Here is a 25,111-nt window from a genome sequence, read left to right on the forward strand (position 1 = left end):
GCCACAGCCCCGACGAGAGATTGGATCTGACCATATGATGCCCTGGGGTTAAAAACAGCAGTGGTATGCCGAGCGGCATATGCCAAGATTTAATGTCTTGGGCAGAGGCAGATGATGCCCTCCCTGGGCAGTTCAGGTTCAGCTCCATTTGGAGTGCGCTGTGTGCCAAATCTGGATCCAGGCGCAAGAAAGACATTGACAGTTTGGATGGGGTCCAGAGACAGGCACTAGTCATGATTAAGGGCTTACGGGCATGACATTTGAGCGGGGGCTCAAAGAACTGAATATTTACAGCAGGGCTAAATGCTGGATTACGTGGCTTGGTGACGTTAGGGCCTGTGGCTTCATCCCTAAGTTACTCTCCGTGTGATTAGCTCTTCAGAGTCCAGGAAAGTCCCATTTCTGATGCCCCTGAGAGCTTAGAGAGGGAGGGTCTCAGTGTGTGACCGTCTGCCTCAAGTTGAATCAAAGAGTTACTGCCAGCATCTTTCATGCTCTTAGCACACAGCTCCCGGGTAACACTCAGGGGGCCGGGATTTGGGCAGAGAATTCTCATTGCCCTGGAAGGCTTGGCAACCGGGTCTTCTCCTTCACAGCGTTCCCTCTATATGCTGTGCATGCAAGGCTCATTCCTCCTAAGTGGAGACCTGGCCTCTTGGTTTGGTTCTCCTACAAGTCTACGGCCCGGCCACGAGCAGTGAGCACGTCTTCAATGGAGAGGACAGACTCTCTCCTTTGGGGTCTGATGCCTTCAGATTGAGTTTACCGCCAGACTTTTCACCTGTGACAGTGAGAATGCACGTCCCATCATCAACCCCATGACATTCGATAGAAACAGTCGTCAGGGTTATTTATGTAGGGGAGGCGGTGAGAGGGTAACAGCGAGAACAAAGTGACTGTCTGCCCAGAACTCACTCTTCAGTGCTTGCACAAGAAGAGTCCAGCCCTCACCCCGTGATCCTGCATAAGACTGTCCGTGATGAGCAGTGGTCTCGGTTTTGAACTCAGCGTCAGGAACTGTCCTCTGTCACAGTGGCTCCCACAGAGCTGAACATCTGACGGGACACGAGTTGGGTGGTAACAGGCTCTGATAACCTCTTACCTCTGCTGGTGCCACTTTTCAACGTGGACAGCTGCTCTGCTCTCCCCCGTTTTTATCGTGGAGCATTCATGAGATGGTTTTCTTTATTCTCCAGTTCCTTGACTCACTCATGTGCTTGCAGAGGCTCTGCTGGCATTATCGGTTTTTATGTGATTAAGGCAGAAAACACTTGCAGTGCTCAGGGAATCATTCAGAAGGTCAGTTGAAATTCCTGAAATCATAGTTAAGACTAGTAGGGCCCTGGCTTTTTATTTTTTCTCTCCATTTCTTTAGAGTGCCTTGCCCAGAATACCTTTAAAACGTGATTTGGAGTTGGAGAACCGGCAAGATAAAATCTGCATTTTGACCTTAGTCAGGAAAAGTCATGCTTGCTTGAAAGTTTGAGTCTATTAAAATATTTTAAAAGCAAGGTGGGAATGTTAGAGTCTAGTCTGTTTGCATGTTGACAGAACTGTGGGTGGGAGTCACAATAACTTATTTTCACATATGCTGCTTATCTTTGAAAAGTCTCAAGGAGTTTGTAAGCAGATGGATATACAACTTAGGTTTCCTGAGGATTCATTGCTCCCATATTTGGAATTCTGAGTATATCTCTCAGGAATATGTAGCATCTATTTGGCCACTGCCAGAGATGGGAGGGGCAGACCTTTGTTCCCAGTTGAGACTTCTTGAGACTTCTAGACAGCATCTGAGGGCCATGGGGAAAGAAATGACAGGCTTGCAAACTGGAAGGCTCGAGGAACAATACAGAATCTAGCTTGTGGGCTCCTTGGGGGAATCACATTTGCTAAGGCTGGATGGGGGTGCTCAGAGCAGTGCCTGGCATACAGTAGTGCTCATTGGTGTTGGCCCTAAGTGGATCATTGGTGCTCTGGGGCCTGAAGGTATCTAGTGGTTGGGCAACCTTTTAGCCCCTGTGCTCTGGGGCACTGATGGGGTCGCAGGCTAATGTGCAGGTTCCTCCGGCCATTTGGTAGCTCCTGGAGGAACCCTCAAACCATGACGGTGACAGACCCACTCCACGCACTTACGTATCTAAACACATTTGTATCCCCTTGCTAGACATTCACCTTGATGATAATGATCATTTTCCTTTGTCTACATTCCGAGTACTCAGTATCTGAGGGCAATCTAGAATAAAGGTGATTCTTCTCTACCTTCCTTGTCTCTCCCAGCTTCTGGTTAAATCAAGGAAGCAAAGCATCTGGTATTTTGTGCCAAGATTGTGAAATAAGCACCTTTACTTTGATCTTTGCAGGTACGAAACCAGCACTGGAGCCTTATTATGGAGAGCGTGGTCCCATCCGACAAAGGAAATTACACCTGTGTGGTAGAGAATGAGTATGGCTCCATTAATCACACGTACCACCTCGACGTCGTCGGTGAGTGTGCTTCTCCCAGAGGGGCGGCTGTATGCCAGCCTGCTATAGCCTGACTCCTTTGACATCGTGAAAGTGAGTCTTGTTTCTCCCCGTGGTTTAAGGAGAGTTGGTCTTTTTCCTTCTTTCTTAAATACAAGCTGTCATTTGAGGAGGATTGACAATGTTCTGTTTCCCGATGAGCCATGTTTTATGCATTTTGTGTGATCCTCTTAGTTTCCTCGTGTTGGTTTCATCTTGTGCAAAATGGACATGATATGAAATGTGCTGGTGTTCTGGAAGCTGAGATTTACTCTGAGAAATGTTGGTGTCTTCAGGGAAAGGGTATAGATATGCTCTAGGAGAGCTTTGTCTTTTTTTTTTAAGTTCTTTATTTGAGAGAGAGTGAGAGATTGAGTGCAGGGGGGAGCGGGAGAGGGAGAGAGAATCTTCAGCAGATTCCATGCAAAGTGTAGAGCCCGATGTGGGGTGCAGTCCCACACCCCTGAGATTGTGACCTGAGCCAAAACTAAGAGTTGGATGCTTAACCTACTGAGTTACCCAGGCGCCCCTAGAACTTTGTTTTTTAAAAGAAAGACAACATGATCTAAAGAAGGGCAATTGTACTAGCCAGCTACAGAGTAAAGGGGAAGGTATCGCGATGCCTGAGCTCATAGCTGGCTGGAGGAAGGTCAGTGTCAAGGCGCCCTTCACTTCCATCAGAAGGAAGTCATTCAATACTGTAGGTTCAGCATTTGTTCCTAGAAACGATGTCTTCTGTGAAAAGAGAACTGTTATGTGGGGTTGTGAATACCTTTTTATCTAAGTGCTCAGATAGACTGTTTTAATTAAATATCTTAGGACCACATAGCCTGTTGTCCTGCTATACAAATTTCTTCCTGTCTTGCCTATTGTGATGGGTTTTGTTGTAACTGATAAAGGATGTTTCTCTGTCATGTTGGAAGGTTGGTGATACGTAGGGTGTATCTCACTGCTGCAGGAATGGTGGGCTAAGGTCTTTTCTTTGTATAATCCATTTTTTTTCTCTGTATTGTCATCTACCCGGACTCTCAGAATAACCGTCAGAATCACCACTTGACTTTGAGTCCTGGCTGGGGGTTAGCTAACCAGTTTGTCCTTCTCCACTTGCAGATTGCCAGCTCCTGCTAACGGTCTCCACTCCAGGCTCTCCCTGCTGGATTTTCCCTGAATGCGACCCTATGTAACTTCACAGATTCATGCCCACCCAACATGTCTATGAACAAAGGGTTTCCTCCATCATTTTCTATGCATGGGTCCCTACCATTATTTCACATGTGGGCATTTCTTCTCCTTCAAGAAACTATAAACTCTTTGAAGAGAGGCTCCACAGCAATTTGAATTTCCCAAAAAAACCATTAAAAAACCTTCCAAAAGCTTGATTAACCAATTACATAGACTTTGGTTAAGTGAAGTTTTAGGTTAACTGAATATTAAATGGAAAACCATTTTGATTGTCTATCGTAAGTCCAATGAAATCCATAAGAAACTCTTAGAAAACATGAGATCGTGTTCATTTCCATGTGTATATGAGGATTCAGTGAAAAGAGTATTTGTGACATTTTATTTTTGTTATTCAGGAGCCTTAATGTGAAATTTGGTAGCCTTGACATTATGTAGATCCTGTGGACATTCATAAAAGACTGAGTTTTGGAACATTCTTTTTGCACAGAGGTGTTTGTGGAAGGTTTCTTAGTGGGAATTACTATGTACGGATATTTTACGAATCAGACAGAAAGAAGTAACACTCAAATATGAGAAGAGAACAGTGAACATTTATTTTGGCATTGACGTGCCATAAATCTATTGATGAAGCACACAACGTGGAGTTCACATTGGGCCTCACATCTCCTGAATTTGACATCAGAGTGTTTCTATTTAAGGAAAGAGAGATTTGGGGCTAAAAGTTCTAAACACTTAAATTTGAAACTAAGTAATTGATCGTGTGAATAAAATAATTGTGTTGTAGCAGTCGGCGAGGATTCTGGCTGTGGATAGGTCCACAGATTGTTCCCTGGGATTGGTTGGGGACCGTTCCAGGAATCGGGAGTCGGCTGAGATGCCATCTCAGCCAAGGGCTCTTGCTCATAGCAGGTTTTAGGTTGAGTTGTTATGTAAAACATTCAAAAGCCCCTCACCCACCTCTCCTTTGAGCTTTCTGGCAGCTCATCTCTGTGAAGCCCTGAAATCTCTCTTACAGTTTAGGGCTGGATTTGAATCGGGCTGCTGAATAATGGAATTGTGCTGTCTAATGTTAATCCCCTGGCAATCAGTCTTGTTGAAAAGAGCGAATGATTCAGTGGTGTAATGTAGAGGGAGCATAGAGCGTATGGAGTAATGCAGAGAAAGGCCCGATTATGTCACAAATTTGGGAGATTGCCCAGCCAGACGTGAGCCAATAATGACACAATGCTGGTTGGGAATATCCATTAAAGCTCAACCCCTAATAATTTTCCAAGCCTTGAACCTTCTTTATAAATAGAAGCCAAGAGTCAGTGGAGTATAAGACATTTTCAGGAGAGATGGAGGTGTGAAATACTCTCATCTTTGCTCAAAACCCCAGTAATTGCTTTGAGAAGCACTAATAAAATAAGAATTGAGTCAGCTCGAGAGCCTCATGCAGACTTACAGGGTTGGCAGGCGGGCGTTCTGAACATCTCAGCAAGTGGCAACAAAAGGGATTCGGGCTTGAACCACGATTTTCTGGTGGCCCACAGTCCAAGGGTAATACACCGCCACATGATAACAAGCTTCCCAGCTACAGCTGTGTTTCACAGAAAATCAGAGACTCTATCCCAGTGAAAGTGAGGTCCTGCTCTCGTTCACATTCTTCGAGGGTTTATTTTTGTTGCTATGATACATAGATTGGCGGTTCAGATATTACGAAGCATCAAAATGGGTGAGATCTTTTTATTGAAATTCTTCCTTGGAAAGGCATTCCCATAAGCACTTTAATGTAAAAGCCGTGTAATTTAAGTGACATTCTTGTGTTCTGGAATTAAACAGCCAGCCATTGTTGGGTGTGAGGGAAATGCTCTCGTTTATGGGAGCCCTTTTAGGAGCCTTGCTTGCTTGATCCTCATTAAAATTGACACCATTACTTTTCAGCCATTTACTTGCAAGGGAAAATTAGTGTGAAGCTCCGCATCTCAGTAATTGTGACTGTAATAAAACAGGCTCCCCCGAAAGAGCTGGCTCCGGGAGGTGGCGAGTCTTGGCCATCGTTCATCAGCGAATGAGGCTGAAGTGCTGGATTCTGATTGCTGTGCCACCAAGAAGCCGCAACCTGGGACACGTCCCGTAACTTTTGGTGTCACGGTCCTTGTTTCTGCAGATGAGAAGGGGCCAAGACTCACCCAGCCTTCGCCAAAGGCAGCCTGGTGTCCTGGGGAGAGTGGCAAGTCGGCCAGCCCGCATGCTGGGGCACCGAGTGAATTGTGACAAGTCGGTTAGCTTTTCTGAGCCTCTCTGTCCTCCTCAGGGAAGTTGCAGTGATGGTACTTGGCTCATTCCTGTGATGGTGGTGTCTGTTTCCTAGGGGCTGCTGTGACAAGTGAGCACAAACTGGATGGCTTAAAACAACGGAAGTTTATTCTGTTTCTGTTCTGGAAGCCAGACATTTGAAGTCAGGGTGTCAGCGGGGTGGGTTCCTTCTGGAGACTCTGGTGGCGGCGGGGGGGGGGGAGGGGGTCTGTTTCACGCCTCTTCCCCAGCTTCTGGTGGCTGGTGCCTGCCCTCGACTTGTGGATATGACACCCCAGTCTGTGCCTCCCTCTTCCTGTGATCTTCCTGTCTGTGTGTCTCTTACAGGGACACCTGCCATTGGATTTAGGGCCACCCTCAATCTGGATGGTCTCATCTCAAGATCCCTAACTTAGTTACAAACACCTTCTTTCCAAATAGGGTCACATTCCCAGGCTCCAGCATTAGGACGTGGACTTATCTTTTGGGGGGGGGGGGCACAGTTCAACCCACTATAATGGTTATGAGGAATCTGTTTGGGTTACCAGATTAAAAAAAAAAAAAAGCACCAAATTGGCATCAGGTGGCCGACAACATATATCTGGTTTTCTCCCTTCAAATCTGGACTCTGGAGAGTTAGAAGGCATTTTTGTTTTTTTAAAGACTTTATTTATTTGAGAGATAAAGAGAGAGCTCAGAGGGAGAGGGAGAGGCAGGCCAGCGGGGAGCCCGATATGAGGCTCGACCCCAGACCCCAGGACCAAGACCTGAGCCCGAAGCCAGACGCTTAACCAACTGAGCCACCCAGGCACCCCTAGAAGACATTTTTAATAGCTTTTATTAGACTCCATCAGAAGTTTTGTTAAGTAAACTAGAGGCCGTGTTGGGACCGACAGAAGGGGCCAGTGGCTGCCGTTCATGTGTCCTGCTAGATTTACACCTTTGGTTAATGCGGTGGTCAAGGCCACCCCAGGACCCATCTGGTCACAGAAGAGGATTGTGGCATTTGAGAGTTCCAAGTACCTGAAGCTGGCCTCCACCCTCCCCTCTCACCCTACTGATAATTGAGGAACATCAGGTTTAGGGTGAGGGGGCAGGATGAAGGATTTATTTGCCAAGGACTTAACACCAGAGCCAGGGCCTCCACCTGAGTGTCCTGGAAACCTAGATTAATGCTCCGTGCACCTCACATGGAGGTCTCTGTTTTAGGTGTCCTGTGCTGTGGACCAGCAGGGACCCCTGCAAGACACTGAAAAGAGTGCTGCTGTTACCCCGCCCCATGCTCAAAACAACAGAGAGAGAGAGAGAGATGAAAATATTTAATGGACCGGTTGCTCCTCCTCCCTCCTAGAGACCCTTTGGCTTTGATTTATGAACTTTTTCTCCCTTTGGAGGCTCCAATTCGGGAATTCCAGAGACCATGAGATAATTTTTAGCTTTTCACCTGGCATTGGCTATTGGAGGGCAGAGTGCAGGGGAGGTTGGAAACAATGGCTCCGGATTTGCTGAGGCCGGCCATGCCCTGTCCTCTATCAGTCTGACTTGCAGAGGTTTGTCCTTCCCGGGACAAGAGCTGTAAGCACCAGAGCAGGTCTCAGTAGATGGTTGGGAGCCAGTCAACGGCCAGGCATCCCTCTGGCTGGGTCGGGGTTCCTCAGGCCTCCTCACCAGCCCTGACTTGCTCAGTGGCAGACCAGCATGGTGCTGTTGACTAGTCCTTGACAAAAATCTGCTGTAACTGGGCCCTGGACATGATGGGACGGAGCCTGAAAGCACGAAGGAATCTGTCCCGGTGCTAACCCACCCCTCTGGTGTGTGCTCACCAGGAATGAAGAGTCTTTTATTCCAAGCACAGATTGAGAAGCCTGGCTGTGGGGTTGACACCTGGCACTGAGCTTTTGGCAGCCCATCCTCAGTGGGAGAAGGAGAAATTGCATAAATTGCTTACTGCTTGGGGCAGCCTCTGTCCGCAAAGACAAAGCCTCCAGTGTGATCCCTGAGCAGAAGAGGGGCTGATGCAGGTTAGAGCCCCTCGAGCCACACTTCTCCAGGGTGAAATTTGGTCTCTTCTTTTTGGTGGTGGGCGGGGGGGAGGAGGGGTTGGAACAAAGTCACATTTAAGTAAATGAAGATGTGGAGGCCTCATTAATTAACTGGTTGTTACTGAAACTGTCAACATTAGGATCATGCCTGTTCACTCGCTCCTCACGGAAGACACCTGTCTGTCCTAGTTTCCGTCACACCAGGGCTTCTAGGCAGAGCTTTTGTTTCTGTCTGATGAGGGGTGGCCGTGATGGTGTAGATAGTGTTACACTACATGAAACCGTGCACCCAGAGATTTTAACGCCTGGAACCCTTGACTCTCATGATCAAGAGTTGCCACACTTGTGCATTTCCCTGGCATCCACCAGCCTCAGCTCCACAGAGCCCCCGACAGTTCTGCACCTGAAGCCTCTGGTTCTAGAGGTTTCCTGGCCAGGCCTTATTCATCTTCTTGCTGCCAACTGATTCTTTCCCTTTCTTGCTCTGAGTTTAAGACTTGGTGTGTTTACCCTGATGTTGGACCTGTATGCCAGCTCTAGAGTTGTGAAATCTCATTTGGGGGGGAGATAGAAAGCCCCCTTGTTGACACTGGGTTGGGGTACCATGCCAGGTAATAGGTGCCAGTGAGTGCTAAGTATGTAACCTTGTTTAGTTACCTTAGAATTAAGGGATTGGGCAGGATTGAGTAGGAAGCAAAGTCCTGCTGCTGCTTTAGTGGCCCCAGAGCCATTTCTCCCTTTTTTCCCCACCGGAGCCACTGTGTCAACCCTCATGGGACTCCACCCCTTACTGGAAGCACCTCTAGAGGTCCTCATGGGAATTACATGGTGGAGGGGGTTCCCATTCCATTTCTAGCTTGGGTAGTAGCTCCGCGGCCTTGGAAGGTGTGGAACCTCTGAGCCTCAGTTCTGTAAAGTGGGGGGAATGACCTTGTCCCACTGTGGGGTGGGGTGCGGTGAGGTAGTAAGGGGCAGTGCTTTTAAATAGCAGAACCATGTGATGGATTGTTAGCCACTCCTGTTAGGTGGTCCCATACCTCCTCTTGGATCCCTAGGCTGAGGCACCTGCACTCAGCACAGCCCTGGTTAAAGGAAGTGGTCTGTCCTCTTCTTTCCTCCGGGACAGAGATTTCAAAACTTCCTTTGAGCTACTGTTTAATGAGCAGATTTTTATACCTGTTTCACAACAGGGATTCCAGGGGCAAAAGCTGGTCAGTGAGTGGCTACGTCACTCCAGATGTACTGACCGGCAAGTAAGTGCTTTCCCAAAGGACCAAAACCAGCCAGAAGTTTCCTCCTGCCAGGCGCTGCGAGCAGGTGGTGTCTTGTGTGCTCGCACTTGAGGTTGGGGCCAGACACAAGCCGACGTGGACGGGGCATGTCAGAACCTTGCGGTGTCAGCAGTTTTGCCACGTTCCCTACAAGCCATCAATTGCCCTCTGCCCCGTACTTGAGGAAGGAAGCCTTATTGATTGCTTGAATTTCTGGCAGGGGTCCCGGCCGAGGTGGCTGGGGAGAAGGCTAATATTTGATCGCTTGTCTCATCTTTGGCATTGAGTCTATGGTGTGGGCAAAGAGGATGTGGAAGTGTCACAGACCAGTTAGTGCCTTTTGTAAGAAGATGGTGTCCCCCCCCCACCCCCCCCCCACACACACACCCATACCTGGCGGTGTTATAGGTCGGGGCAGGGGCTGGACAGAAAGCTGCTGCTGTCCAAGAGTGGGCGAGTGGTCTTGGCATGAAAATGGAAGGCGCCGATCGTAGTCACGGTGCCCAGGATGAGCTAGAACTTTCTGAGATTTCTATCTGTGCGTGCTGAGTTGGAAAAATGAAGAAAAGCAGTTTAACATGTGACTTTTTTTTTTCCTTAAAGATTTTATTTATTTATTTGAGAGAGGAGAGAGCACAAGCAGGGGGGAGAGAGGCAGAGAGAGAGGGAGAAGTAGGCTCCCCACTGAGCAGGAAGCCTGATGTGAGGCTCCATCCCAGGACCCCGAGATCATGACTTGAGCCGAGCGCAGATGCTTAACTGACTGAGCCACGCAGGTGCCACTAATGCAGGACGTATTTTTTAGAGCTCGTGGTTCTTAATCTGGTGACTCCTGAAGCAAGTCCTCATCAGAGCTTCTCTCTAAACACGTAATACAGCTTCAATTTCCAGTCACCTTTATAAACCAGAGGACCCCAGTTGGGAAGTATTATGTCAACTTTCCTTAAAATGTGAATATAGAAATGCCGTGAGATTTTCTTTCTTTTTTCAATGATACTCCAACCAGCGTGCCTTTATGGACTCCTCCTCCCTCAGAACAGCCCACTGCTGTGTGCCCTGACTTCGTATTCAGTATATTTTCACATCAAGGACCCGGGAGGCAGAATGACCTAGTATTGTAAGAAGAATGTGCTCCCAATCTAGGGAGCAGGCTTGATTAGGAAAGGGAGCTTCTGGAGTTCTGTCAACATCCTTCCACCATCTTTCCACCGTTCGTGACATCAAATGCAGGAGGAGGTGGGGAAGAGATGGCTGGGCACTGGGATTGTAATGGGATGATTTCTTGTTTCTCTTTCTGAGAAGAGAGAGGTGAGGAGGTGAGAACCTCATTGGCTTGAGCAGAGTACTCTAGAAGGGACTATCCATGTTAACTCTATTGCTCTGATGAGCCCTTGGTCTGTGAAGCAGCCTGTAGTTGGCCTAAGGGCTGGCAGGCAGTTGACTGAGACAGGGACTCTCTCATGTCATGGCACAGAAGACCCTAATACTGCCACAGTGAGATGATGATAGATAGGAATGGAGATTTCAGGATCTTTTTTTTTTTTTTTTTTTTTAATGTATTTATTTCTAAGACACACACACACAGAGGCAGAGACATAGGCAGAGGGAGAGGCAGGCTCTATGCAGGGAGCCTGATGTGGGACTCCATCCGGAAACTCCAGGATCATCCCCTGAGCTGAAGGCAGATGCTTAACTGTTGAGCCACCCAGGTGTCCCGAGATTTCTGGATCTTGATAGAACTATGTTTTCTCTCTCTCTCCCAGAGCCTCCCCCTTAGAGGGTTCTCTCACATAAGGATTCCTGTAGGAATCCTTTCCATCCCAAATAAGTGTAGAGATCAACAGGTCAGATTGTGCCCCAGACATATTTCCCCTCATATCAGGTTGAAGGTGATATTTTTTTTTAAACTTTTTTTTATGATAGTCACAGAGAGAGAGAGAGAGAGAGAGAGAGAGAGGCAGAGACACAGGCAGAGGGAGAAGCAGGCTCCATGCACCGGGAGCCCGACGTGGGATTCCATCCCGGGTCTCCAGGATCGCGCCCTGGGCCAAAGGCAGGCACCAAACCGCTGCACCACCCAGGGGTCCCAAAGGTGATATTTTGTAAGACAGGCACTGGATAGTATCTGGAAGGATCATTTGGCAGTTGTGCTTTCTTTGAAAAAAGAAGTTAAGTCCTTTTTTTTTTTTTTTTTTTTTGAGAGAAAGAGAGAGAGTGCTTGAGCAGGTTGCGGGGGCAAGTAGAGGGGCAGAGGGAGAGAGAATCTTAAGCAGGCTCCATGCCCAGCAAAGAGCCAAAAACGGGGCTCAACCTTCTGACCCTGAGATCATGACCTTAGCTGAAACCAAGATTGGACACTTAACCGACTAAGCCACCCAGGTGCCCCTAAGGGAGTCCTCATTATTTTTGGGTACTCTGGACTGGGGCTAAAAAGTAAAGGATTCAGTCCTTTGCATTTACATTTTGGCCAACAAAAAGAAAACCGTTCTGTGTATGAAACCATCACTGAATGTTCAGTAGGGAGTGGGCTGGGTGGCTTGAGGCATCCCAGCAGGGTCAGACAGTGAGAAGCAGGCAGAGCCTTTCGTGAGCTGGGTGACGATTTGGAAGCTTCTTCTTTAGGTGACGCTTACAGCAAGGAGTATCAAGAATCACTTCTATTTTCACTGTCTGAGTTTGCATCTAAGAAAACAAATGAGGTTTTACCGTTTGACTTCTCATGTGGTTTGTACTAACGGGGAGGCATTTCTTGTTTGCCCAGATGGCCGAAAGCTTTTACTTCTGCTTGAACCACCCTGGGGAGCAAAATAAAGCATCTAAGAGATTAGTGTGATAGATTTTTCTAGACTTCCTCTAGAAGGAAGGCGTTTTCATGGTGGAAGGTGATTAACTTGTGAACCTTATTCTTGTAGATCTCTTTCCATGCCTGTACATGTTGATGATCTCATTCTTATTCGTGACCCGTATGTTCTTTGGTCATGGAGATAGTGTAATTTATTTAATCACATCCCCCCTGGGTGGGCGTCCAGGTTGTTTTCCAGTTACAAAAGAGGCCAGGTCCCTGGGAGGCTCAGTCGGTTAGGTGTCCGCCTTCAGCTTCAGTCATGATCCCAGGGACCTGCGATCCAGCTCTTGCTTTGAGCCCCCTGCACAGCAGGGAGTCCGCTTCTCTGTCTCCCTCCACCGCTCCTCTGCTTGTGTGCACCTTCTCTCTCTCAAATAAATAAGTAGTATCTTTAAAAAACAAAACCGAGGCTACCATGGCAGGCTTTGTGCACACCTATTTGTTGGCCACCCGGGTGACTATTTTTCTGGGATGGATTTCTAGAGGTGGATAACTGGATCCTCCTGATGTCAGTGAAGAGCTTCATTTTCAGTCGTGCTGTCTTTGGGGGCTCCCCAGTGATTTGGTTTTTAGCTTCTTTGCAAATCATTTGAGAGAAAGTATTCTGATTTGGAGTCTAGCAGAAAGGTATGTTTAATTCCGGGACTTTAAAAAAACACTTCCAGCATGCTCTTCCCATGGAAGCAACCCAGTTCTGCAGACACTAGCTGATAATCGTACATTCCTGAAGGATGTTGCACCCCCCGTGGCAAGTGGCGGGGTGCTGAGGCCTTGTGCTGTGGCTCCCAGCGTGACCGCTCTCAGCTGTGTTTACCCCAGCGCCGTCGGAGCGCGCCTGGGGAGATTGACGTTTGAGTTTTACATCAGCGTGGAAGCCAGGCCCAGGCCCAAGACAGGGAGGGACTTTGTGCGGAGTCTTTGTGTCAGAACGGAGGAAAGCTCTCGGTAAACGCGACAAGATAAATACACGTGACTAATTGAGGAGGCAGGTTTTCCGTGACCCTAGAAATAGATCTTGTTCATTCTGTGATAGTGTCCCCTTAAAAAAAAAAAAGTGGCAAAGTATATATAACAAAATGTACCATTTCAGTCGATTTTGAAGGTGTAGTTTAGTGGCATTAAATACATTCACGTGGTTATACGACGATCAACACCGTCTATCCCCAGAACTTTCCATCGCCCCAAAGCCACGTCTTTCTTGAACTAAAGGAAAGGCACTTTTTTTTTTTAAGATTTATTTATTTATTTATGACAGACATAGAGAGAGAGAGAGAGAGAGAGAGAGGCAGAGACACAGGAGGATGGAGAAGCAGGCCCCATGCACCGGGAGCCTGACGTGGGACTCGATCCCGGGACCCCAGAATTGCGCCCTGGGCCAAAGGCAGGCGCTAAACCGCCGAGCCACCCAGGGATTCCCGGAAAGGCACTTTTGAATCTAAACTTTGACATAACTTTGTGGTCACCTCAGAGTCTTCAGTTCTGGTTTAACTTTCGAAGGCACAGAGTTCAGGGTATGGTAAACATTTGGGGTGTAAATAACACACAGCCCTGCTCCTGTAATTTGCCCAAGAAGACCTAAATTGACACCCAGCTGGTAGAAGCCACTCAGGCCCCAGCCACATAATACAGTCTATGACATTAATTAGGGAAGGCACTTTGCCTACACCTGCTTTGGTCTTCCCAGGCCGCCCAGCCTCGGCCAGCACTTCACTCCGCTCTCCACCTCATCGAGCAAGCACAAAGGAATTAGTGGTGTTTTGCTTCTAGCATTTCACATGGTGCAGCCTCCATAAGTCACTGAGGGACTTCAGCGCTGGAGGGAAGACACTTTGGCTTTCCCCAAACCGGCTCGGTCTGCAGACGTTGCTCTCTCTATAGGAAAAATGTGTATGTTTTGGGGGAAGCTGGATCCCCACCCAGCCCAGTTCCGCAAGACTTTCAGAGTCAAATGTCCAGGCAGGAGGAAAATGAGGCTCAGCAAAGCTTAGGACAGAGAAAGAGCAACAAACCAGTGACCCTCTGCAAAAAGGCATTTTGCCTTGTTTTTTTTTTTTTTTTTTTTTTTTTTTTAAGTTATTCTGGGTGCTCAGTATCCCAGGCCACTCCCATCTGTTCTAGAAGGTGACAGGCCCAGAATATCAGCTACCAGGTACTTGGACTCTCTAAAAGTGTGCTACTTCCTCTTGTCTTGCATCCAGACCTTACCTTTTCCCACTGATCATTTTTAATTCTGACCTCCTTTTGTGCTAGTTTCTAGAGGCTGGAGGAAGTTTAGGGGAAACAAAACTCAGAACCCAACTAGATCTCTCCTGTCTGTGCTGAGTGCATTAGGTAGAGTCTTGACAAGGCAATGAACTCATTCTACTAATTGTAATTAGTGTGAGGTCTTTGGCAGGTTATTGGGTTCCTCAGACTTCAGAGGGCTTTGATCGCCTCTTGCTAACTGGTTTAGTGCGTTTTTATGCAACAAAAGCAACCACTACCTACTCTTTGGAAAACAAGCTAGGCCGGGAATTCTTTTAGAAAAAGATTTCTCTGTTGTTTTCACTTGTCCTCCAAATCGTAGAACGTTCTTTCCCTATTCAGTGCCTCGGAGTTGCTAAGAAACTGCCATTTTAGAGGAAGGGTAATTAAATTTTGATTTCAATTTAAGGACAGGGCAGACAAGGTTCTCTGCACTCCTTAAATGAATGGGTGCCCCAGAGCAGGAGACGTGCTCTTTCCAGATCAATACTGGGCACTCAGTGTGATTCAAGTCTCTTGGTGTTTGGCTGCCGAGAGAACGGCTTTGAAATGGTTCTTTGTGGCCAGCTCTGCTGAACTTTTGGGGAGAAATGCTCAGGAGACCAATGTGTGCTGGGAAACCAGCAACTCTGGGCTTGATTAATTTATAGGTGTAATTTAAGAACCCGGTCTCCTTCTGATCCCCGGGATGCGTATTTACTGAGCCTGTAGACATGAGGCCTCTCTGCTCCACGGACGTTTTTTATGGCCTTTGCTATGTCAGAGCAAAAGTTGTAGATCTCTTATGAGCCAAGCATATTATTATGTCCAGAGGAGGACTGGCATGTTATAAAGTTTCAGTGGTCAATTAACAAAGATTTATTCTTTGTCACTCAGGTATTTTTCTCTTGCTCAATAATTACCTCTTGGAACGAAGCAGGCTGCTTTCTGCCTGCTTTTTTCTGTTTGTGGCTCCCAGCTTCAGGGCAGGACTTGAGAGGGTCAGTCCTGAAATTTAGACTTATAGCAGCTGGGCCTTCTGCTTTCAGAACGTGGACTTGCTTGGAGCTCTTGACAAAAGGGACACACACACACACAGAGAGAGAGGAGAGAGAGAGAGAAATCTCAGGGGAGAGAATGTGTTTTTTAAAGCACTTCAGTCTGTGTTTACTACGCATCGATTCGGTGGAACCTCATTCCAGCAGGGCAGCCAACTTGCCCCATCGGCAGCAACCGCACCCTCTGGGCTTCTTTCCCTTCTGTCTCGAGTTGGAATTCGCGCAGGGGCCTGAGTGTCGCTCTGTTAAAGGTGTGCAGGCACTGTCCTCCTGCAACCTGCTCGCTCACAGTGTGTGTTTTGAAACTCGCAGTAAGTTCGCAGGGGTTGAGCTGCTTGTCAGCTTTTCTGCTTTCCATATATTTATTTCCCGGCCCCTGGAAAGAGAAAAATCTGTTTTCTATCAGATCTGAGAGTTAAACATGCCGTAGGAGAACCTTGCCTGAAACTGTCAAGGCTTCCTGGTGGAGAAGCTGTGATTTTTGGTATCACGAAGATGGCCGAGAGATGGGCCAGCTCGGAGTGTTATTTCATAATCCAGAGATAATTCACCGGCCTCTTCTTTTTATATCAGTTTGTCGCCCGGCACTTTGGGAACCTGAGGGGTTTGCTCTGCCCAGGGTCTGGGCAGGTTCCAGGGGGAGCACGTTGGCTGTTGGGGTGGGAGTGGGGGTCGCCCATCATCACCACCCTGTTCCTGCTGTTTTCCAGGGTCCCTTGGGGAGCTGGCCACAGAGGTCCCACCCCCCGTGCAGGAGCTGCCGCCTGCACCCTGCTCTCACCCCAGGGGTTCAGGAGTTCTAAGTTCCGTCATCCCCTTACTGCTGATCACTGTTCTTTCGGGTCTGGCCGACCCCAGGGGAGCGTGATCGCCCAAGGATTTGAGAAGAGGCACACGGTGCTCTGCAGATGCTGGCATCCCGGGACCCTTTCCAAAATGTTTGGGGCCTGGTCTCTGACTTGTTTAAGGGCAGAGAATAAGGTTGCAAAGGAAATCAGAGCCTGATGTGGAGAAACGAAACATGAGGCCTACTGACTTTTTAAAAACATTTTAAATAACATTCTCTAAGGTTTCATTTTATACCGAAGGCAGCTGTAATAAGTTTTTGGAAGACGGTGTAAGGTTTCGATTACAGAGCAATCCGACTTGCAGTTTTTGTACCAAAAGTGAGAAAGGGCTGAGGGAGGGTGGGGGGTGGCTAAGAGGTTATTTTGTATAAGGTGAGAAAATTTGAAAGGATACATTCAGGACTGCGAGTGGTAACATTTGGGAAGCTGTAATTTGCAAATGCAATAACATGAAACCATTGCAGTGGCCTTTTTTTTGGGGGGGGGGGGGATAGTCGGGATAGCAATGGCCTAACTTAATAACTGGAACGTAGCAGCACGCTGACCACAAGTAAAACAAGGCCGCAGCTCTGTAGTGGGTCCTGCCAGTGTTGCCCCAGTGACTATGTTCCCTGCTGCAGGCTGGCGCAGGCCAGAGATGTCGGCGGTATGAAAGCACTCATTGTTCCCAGGGCATCATTATTTGGTATTACATGCACAATGTTTGCTTGTGAAACGATTTATTGGAAACAAGTATGTTTAAGAAGGAGAACTTGGTTTGAAATTCAGTTGATCTGGCTTATGACATTTAAGATTTTATAGTACCTTTGTTTCTAAGAATAAATGCTGAGGTCCACTGTAAATATTTATCTTAAAACACACCAACTCACACACACAAAACTGGAGAACCGAGCCAGAGAAGGAATTGATACCGAAAATTCACTTTTCTATGGGAAAGCGTAAACCACCTCAGTACGAGGTACGTATAAAGGAGTGTTATTTTGTGAGCTTGGCCGGCAGCATCCAGCCCAGAGGACAGATCCTCCACACATACACCCCACCCCCACCCCAACTGAGTCTCTTGGGAAGAGGCCTGGTGAGGACAGTTTGTGTCTGGACTTAACTCTGTTCTTCTCACGTGGATGGGGCTAGCCAGGATTAAACTGGACCTGTCCCTGCCAGCTGCAAGCTGGGTCCCCGGGGCATCCAGCTGGCTGCCAGACCAGACCAGGAGCCTCACAGTGGTCCATCTCAGGGATGGCGCGTCAGCCGAAGGGTGAGAGGCTTTCTGGTGATGTTTGAAGGGACCCTAGGTTTGAGATTTTCTGCCCACAAAAGTAGGACTTCTGGGTTCTCTGCTCAGCCTACAGGGTAATGTCGGGCAAACGAGTGACTTCTTTGGAGGCTCTGAAATCCTTATCTTTTTAACGTGAAAGTGTAGATGTCTGTAAAGTGATGGGAAGTTCTGGAAGGAAAGGTGCTAAGGGTAACCCACTAGCTTTCTTTCTTTTTTCTTTTCTTTTCTTTTCTTTTCTTTTCTTTTCTTTTCTTTTCTTTTCTTTTCTTTTCTTTTTTCTTGTCTCCTCTCCTTTCCTTTTCTTTCTTTCTTTCTTTCTTTCTTTCTTTCTTTCTTTCTTTCTTTCTTTCTTTCTTTCTTTCTTCTTTCTTCTTTCTTCTTTCTTTTTCTTTCTTGTTTTTAAAGACCAACAGGCTTTTGCAGTAAAATCAATTTGCACATGGTTTGGCTTGTGTCCAACAAATTCCACTAAATGATATTTTAATCTGAAAAGCCCAAATATAGAAGGGTTTAGATATCTATCATTGTAATCTACTGTTTCCAGCCCAGTGCATGGGGATACTCAGGTACAGGGTGGAGGCATCCTTGGAGTGTTGGGTTGGCTGAGATCTCCTTCTTTCCTTAGATCATTTTTTAAAAAATATTTAATTTATTTATTCATGAGAATACACAGAGAGGAGAGAGAGGCGAGAGGCAGAGACACAGGCGAAAGAGAAGCAGGCTCCATGCAGGGAGCCTGACATGGGATTCGATCCTGGGTCTCCAGGATCAGGCCCTGGGCTATAGGCGGCGCTAAACCACCGAGCCACCAGGGCTGCCCCTTTAGGTCATTTTTTAAGGTGGGGGTTAAAGGCAGTGGGATCTGCAGGGTGGGGAGATAGATAGGGAGGCTGGCTTGTACATGCAGGTACGTGGGGATGGGATGATACATTGTTGGGTGGCTGGCTGACTGGTTATGTGTGGCTCTTGACCCAACTGCCACATAGGAAGATGGCAGTTGGCTTGTGATTCTAGTGCCTTTGTGGACAGGATCACGCAGCAGGCTGGTCTGTTAGCAGATTCTTGAGGACTCTGGTGTGCAGTTTCTCATGTCCCTTGACGTGGCTGCCTCTACAAAATTTTTGTAGAGACCACCTCTAAACCAGAGAGGAACTTTTTTTAGGTGTAAGACAAGAGGTGTCGTTTGTTGAGAACTTTTTGCCTAGAGAGAGAGAGAGAGAGAGAGAGAGAGAGAGGCAAGGCAAGCAAGGGTGGGAAGTCATTGCTAGCATACCCTCTATGGGGCTTCCTTGAACATGGCCTAGAGCACCACCAGGATTGGGCAATTGGTGTCTGGTTGTGTTTCTTTCAGTGCCACATCCGAATAAGGATTGTCTATTTGTGCATCTAGCATTTGGCAGGTGGTAACACGTAATATGTATCAAGGAGATGAATGGGTGAATGATGAATAAAAAGAGTGAATTCCATAGTAAGATGAATCCACTTGTTCAAGTCAGGCTGTTCATAACCTTGAGCTCCATCTTTCAGTTTTTCTTTTCAAAGCAAGAAACGGAGGTCTTGTCCGAGCAGCTTAGAGATATTTCTGGAGACACCGTGTATGGGAGCCATCGTGGTGTTCAGAGTGCCCTAAATCTTGTCCCCTGCCCTCCATGTTACGCTCATGGTCAATGGGAGTCTCTGATGTTATGCCACGTGGGACAAATAAAGGGGCCCCCTTTCCCCTGCCATTTGTCTTCTCGATCGTCAAAATAACGTCTTTCCCCTTGTTCGGTAGGTGGCCACAGACAACCAATAACTTGAGATATCAGAAGTTCTTCTCTCTGTTTTCTAAATAAGTATTCTTTTTACAAGGGTCGCGCTCCAGCAGTCTCCTTTGAAGTCGGTTTTGTTATGCATTGGGCCGCAGTGTTATTTCAAAGGAGTCAGCCAGCAGACTTGAGGCCTTTTTGGCTTATGTTCACGAGCAGCCTTCTGGACAACACAACTTATTTATTCGTCTCCCCCCTTCCCTCCCTCTCTTCCCCAGAGCGATCGCCACACCGGCCCATCCTCCAAGCTGGGCTGCCGGCAAACGCCTCCACCGTGGTCGGAGGCGACGTGGAGTTTGTCTGCAAAGTTTACAGCGATGCCCAGCCCCACATTCAGTGGATCAAACACGTAGAAAAGAACGGGAGCAAATACGGGCCCGATGGGTTGCCGTACCTCAAGGTTCTCAAGGTGAGGACTTTCTGAATCTGAAGTGACCCACGCCTGGGGTCTCCGCCGTGGACTTGGGGACAGGTTCTTTGATTTCCTGTCGGATCTGTGAGAAGATGATTCTCTTTCTTGGACCGGCCAGGAGGGAGTGTGTTAGGGAATTAGCGGATTATTGGGCTCACTGGTAAAATTGCAGCAGCGAGCTCTGGGGTGGTGGAGGGGCTATTAAAGTGGGGGTCAGGATAATTCAACTGTCCGGCAAGACATGCAGACTTAGTGGCCCATCCATAAAAGTGGGGATTGTGATGCCGTTCCCCCCTACGGGGCGGCTGTGCAGAGTCCACCGGATGGCATGCACTGGGAGACCTCTGCAAACTTGAGGCACAGTACCAGTGTCTACTGTTAGGCCAATGTCGCCTTCGTCCGATGTCAGGCTCAAACTGGAGCAGCCACTGGTCAGAAATGATTTACATTTTACTTTTAAAAGAAATCTTTTAGCCTTTGAAATGGACTCCCATGTGGCTTAGACGATAAACTTGAAGAAAATGTTCTTGCACTGGTGAAATGTTGAACAAGGAAACTTTCTTTCTCCTGGTATTTCTTATTTGGTTCCTTGCAAATCCCCATTTAAGAGGGGCCTTGGTGATCACATCGGCCTCTTTAATTTTTAGATCTGTCTTGCTCTTCAGGACGGTGAGAGCAAGCAGCAGCTAAGTCCGTACAGCCTCTTCTTAGCCATTGCCTGCCACGTCTGCTGCATCTAGGTGCTCGTGGAGAACGTCCTTTAAAAGAACGGTCTTCCAGTAGAACCATAGGCAGCTCCACTAAAAACTCTCAACCAATGAGGTATTCTTCTCAGCTGAGAATGCCGATGATCAAAAGAGCTGGAAAAAGAGGACCAGCTTGCTAGGTATTGAGTACACCGTTCCGTCCCTCTCCACTGGGTCACTTCCTTTGCCATCAGTTGGCATATTTTGTTCTATCGAAACCCACAACCCTTGAAGGCAGCTGCTTAGACCTAATGGAGGATGTTTTTGTTTTTGTTTTTGTTTTTGTTTTTTTGTGGTATGTTGGTGGTGGGACCCTAGGCAGTGCAAAGTCCTTCCTGGTTGGCCGTTATATTGTTCTCCTGTGTCTGTTCCAGCACTCGGGAATAAATAGTTCCAATGCAGAAGTGCTGGCTCTGTTCAATGTGACTGAGGAGGATGCTGGGGAGTATATATGTAAGGTCTCCAATTATATAGGGCAGGCCAACCAGTCTGCCTGGCTCACTGTCCTGCCAAAACAGCAAGGTAACAATGTTTTGTGTTTTTTTTTTTTTTTTCTTTTTTTTTAAAAGAAGGCTGGATATAGAAGCTGAAAAGACTTGGTGCTTTGGGAGACGGCAGGCAGCTTATAGGATGACTCTGTGGCCTTGGTATATTTGTAATAATCTCTCTTCGGTGATGCGGCTGGTGTGATGCCAGCAGCCATGGAAAAATGCCCACGATGTTCAAAGTGCTTGCTCAGATTTTTTCTAAAGATTACACTCCACCCCTCCCCCACCCAGTTTTTAAGTGGTTCCTTCTGGTTTATCTTGTTTGGGCTGCACATTCCCCATCATTACTGCACATCATCAGCATTTTAAATGCACACAGGGATGCCTGTTGAATTTGGGACATTTGCATATTAGCAGAATTCTGATCGAATACCTTCTTCTGCCCCCAAATTGGTAGAGAAATATTGGCACTATGTAATTTTTCCAACGATATTTTTTCCTCGATTGCATAATTGAGGCATAGGAGATACTGTCCTTGACCTTGCAATCTCCAAATTGGAACACAATCCATTTAATGAACATGAACACTATTGAAGGCAACAGGTTGGCGTTCTTAGTTTGTCACGACTCACGTTCAAATGTTTCTATAGAAGGAAACAAACAAACCCAATTTCTTTGCTACCATGATCATACTTCTGTTTTCTTTCATGCAACGTGAGTCTAAATGGTTACACGGGAGTGAAAATCAGTCTGCTGGCTGACACAATATTCCACCCTGGTTGGCTCCCACAGGGCTGGAAGGATGTGCAGGTGTCCGCTGGGGCGTGTCTCCAGGGTTTTGCTTTATAACCCAGTAATTCAGACAGAACCGTCCTTTTTTTTTTTTTTTTTTTTTTTTTTCCCCCAAGGTGGGAGTCTGCAGCCAACAGGACAGAACCCAGCTGGGGCTTTGGGTGCCATACTTTTGGAAAACCACCCCCAAATCCAAAGCAAAACAAAGGCCAAGAGAACGGATCTCTGTGGGTCGATTTTTCCATGCGTCTGATTGCATGCATGTCTAGGTGGTGAAGCCGGTGTGGTGACGGGCCTGTGGAGGCGAGCTGCTCAGTGTCGCTCAGTGTCTCTCGGTTGTGGGCTTTGTGGACGGGCTGCGATCGGAATCTTCTGGTGGCCAGCACCTGCCGGAGCCCCCGGTGCGATGCCTCATGGTTCCACGGCCCCCTCCACGATCATCCCTGTGTTGTCTAGCCTTTTCTCTTGCTTCCCTGTTTTCTAGGCCGCCGGTGTTAATACCACGGACAAAGAGATTGAGGTTCTCTATATTCGGAATGTAACTTTTGAGGATGCTGGGGAATATACGTGCTTGGCGGGTAATTCTATTGGGATATCCTTTCACTCTGCATGGTTGACAGTTCTTCCAGGTATATACTGCTCTTTCTCTCCATGGTTTTTTTCCCTTTTCTTGGTTGATTGCTATAAAATTAACACGGCTTCTGTTCTCAGAAATGGCCCCTTTTATCCTGGCATAAAGATTTTTAAAAATGTTGGAAATTATCCCCCGGGGATAAGAAAGTTGCCTTTGGAAATTCACTTACAATGAGATCCCACACTCAACGTTTATGATCAAGTGAAATTTCATCCCGAAAACCCAAAGGGATCTTATATTTTTACTGAGTCACTGAGTCGATGATGTATAAATTCGCCCATCGTGTTTCTCTTAAGGAAGAAGTTGAAATTACTTTGTAAAATTCAAAGTAATTTTTTTTTCTCATTTCGAATTCCATTTCATTAAAATCCCATATGTACTTTTATTACTTTGTTCCACTTTTCTCTTTTTAATGCTATGTAAATAGATGGATGTATGTTGAGGTACCAGGGGAGAAGCCCCTCTGCATGTAGGGCGTACAGAAGCAGTGTGTTACCTACCTCGGGAATCGGTGGCTTGCCGCATGTCGCAATAAAACGGACCCCTTTCCTGCAAAGCATGCTCTTGCCATCTTGGGCTTGATGTTATTTCCGCCCTGTGGGGAAATCGTCAGCAAAGCCCTGTTGCCTAAATACTGCTGCCTGTCTGAATCTTTAACTGACATCTCTGTCCTGGTCGAACTCTTCCTGATAATCACGTTCTACTTTGATGCGTCTGTCTCTGTCATTACCTTTGTGAAACTGCATTAGACTGGTTTGCTAGCTCATGATGTTCCACTCCAGTTATTAATTCCTGATTTTTTTTAGATTACAGTGTCTACCTGCATGCTTATTTTATATCTAGTAAAAAGAAATTGATCATTTCATTTTGTGCTGTGCTGCTAGGAGTTTTGACTATCTTGCAAGTATTTTTCCGATTAAAATGTATAAGCTTTAAATAATACCATCGCATCCATTTTTCCTTTTGGCGTGAGTCTGCTCTGTGAATATTTGCTTTGAGACAATGAGATGCCTCTTACGTTGAGCTTGCTTTTTACTTGCAGTACTGCATTCTGCAGGTGCCTCATTGGCCCTTCTTAACCAATTTGCCTGACAGTACTAGCAACTAAGGATGCAGTTCGAGGAAAATACTGTTTGGAAATACACTGCTTGTAGCTTGATGACCATTGAGGACTGAGGAGGGAGCAGATATTATTGGAAGTTGATCTAAGAGCATGCTACCTTAAGTAATTTTATGGCTACTCACATGTAATACCATTTCTATTTTTTCTTTAAGAGAAAAGTTATAGTGACATCAGTATAACCAAAAACATAAATCTTAAATGGTCATTGATTAAGGAATGTTACAAACTTTCCGTGGCACGGACACAATGATTCTATATTAAAGACGATTTGGTCTTTAAATCAAATGCATTTGTTTATTTAGTTGGATAATAGGCTGGACTGTATTAAGAAATTTGAAACCTTTCCGGACCAGCCTACTAGAGGAATATTTATTTCATTTCATATGGAAGTGTGTTCATGTGGGGTAAATCACCCTGTCACATCTTCCTCTGGAAGAGCTTACCCAAATAAGAGTGAGGTACCATCTCTTCCGATGGAAAGTGGGCATTATTTATACTTAAGAATTTTTAGTTTGGTTTGCATCAGAGACTACCACAGAAGACAGTCCTTTTTTTGGAGATATGGTTGACTGTCCTGCTCTGCCCAAATGTCTGACAGAATGTGGCCTTGTAGCCTGCCCTTTGTGTCTTAGTGGCAGCCGACCTATCACAATGACTGGATTGCAGAGGCCCATTGAGGCTAGAGATAGCGGCCGCTTGGGCTCTGGTGGTCAAGTGAGGAGCCCTTGGTTACTCACCTTCATTTGGGAGAGGTGCATGGCAGGCCCATAGCCCATGCCATTTTGCAGGATGGAGTCATTGGGAAGGGTCATCACCTTGTGATTCGTTAGCTCTGCCAGTATGCATCAAGCCCATGTCCTAACCTTGTGGCCTGCTTACCTGTTCTTCCCCTGTGATCTTACACTCTAGCTCCTGTAAGAGAAAAGGAGATTACGGCTTCCCCAGACTACCTGGAGATAGCCATTTACTGCATAGGGGTCTTCCTAATTGCCTGTATGGTGGTGACAGTCATCCTGTGCCGAATGAAGACCACAACCAAGAAGCCAGACTTCAGCAGCCAGCCAGCTGTGCACAAGCTGACCAAGCGCATCCCCTTGCGGAGACAGGTAACAGAAAGTAGATAAAGAGTTTGAAGAAATTTATTCCTCTCCCATGCCCCAGCCAGCTCTCCTCGGGTCTTTTGCTCGGCTACAATGCCATCTACTTCTGTGAACTTCACTGTGCAAGCAATCCCGACGTGCCTCTCTAATCAGTCATTGGGGCCCAGAGAGTCCCGTCTCCCGCCTTGGGGCATCAGTGGGGTCAACTGAGTCAAGTTCTAAGGGCAAGAAAGCATGACAGTATGAGACTCTGGGAGCTAATCGGTAGGACTGGCAATGACACGGGGAGGCAATGCCCTTGTGTGTTTGAGGCTCAAGTGCAGCGGTCTTTTTGAATCATAGACCATTTGTCCCCTGTGATCTAATGCTGTTTTTGAGACAGGCTTATGCCACTAGTTGGAAAGGGAGGGACTCTAGTTCTCTTTGACTTATTTTTTTAAATCAAGGTCAGAAACTTATGCTCTGGAGATGAATCTGAACTACT

At 46.9% G+C, this 25,111-nt stretch overlaps 1 protein-coding gene across 22 annotated transcripts in view; it reads left to right on the forward strand.

The window, feature by feature from the left end:
* The window catches only part of FGFR2 (fibroblast growth factor receptor 2), a 105,367-nt gene that overhangs the window by 48,274 nt on the left and 31,982 nt on the right, over positions 1-25,111 (forward strand). For 7 of the 22 annotated variants that reach the window (XM_077877397.1, XM_077877396.1, XM_077877388.1 and 4 more), the window contains 4 exons: positions 2,361-2,484; positions 19,551-19,741; positions 20,865-21,012; positions 24,437-24,639. In XM_077877397.1, the coding sequence (XP_077733523.1) occupies positions 2,361-2,484; positions 19,551-19,741; positions 20,865-21,012; positions 24,437-24,639 (666 nt within the window). Of the gene's footprint in view, positions 1-2,360; positions 2,485-19,550; positions 19,742-20,864; positions 21,013-22,254; positions 22,400-24,436; positions 24,640-25,111 lie in introns of all 22 variants that reach the window. The other 15 variants (XM_077877391.1, XM_077877398.1, XM_077877409.1 and 12 more) reach the window with 3 other exon arrangements.

The sequence above is a fragment of the Canis aureus genome, chromosome 29 (genome assembly GCF_053574225.1).
Source record: "Canis aureus isolate CA01 chromosome 29, VMU_Caureus_v.1.0, whole genome shotgun sequence".
NCBI classification, from domain to species: Eukaryota; Metazoa; Chordata; class Mammalia; order Carnivora; family Canidae; genus Canis; species Canis aureus.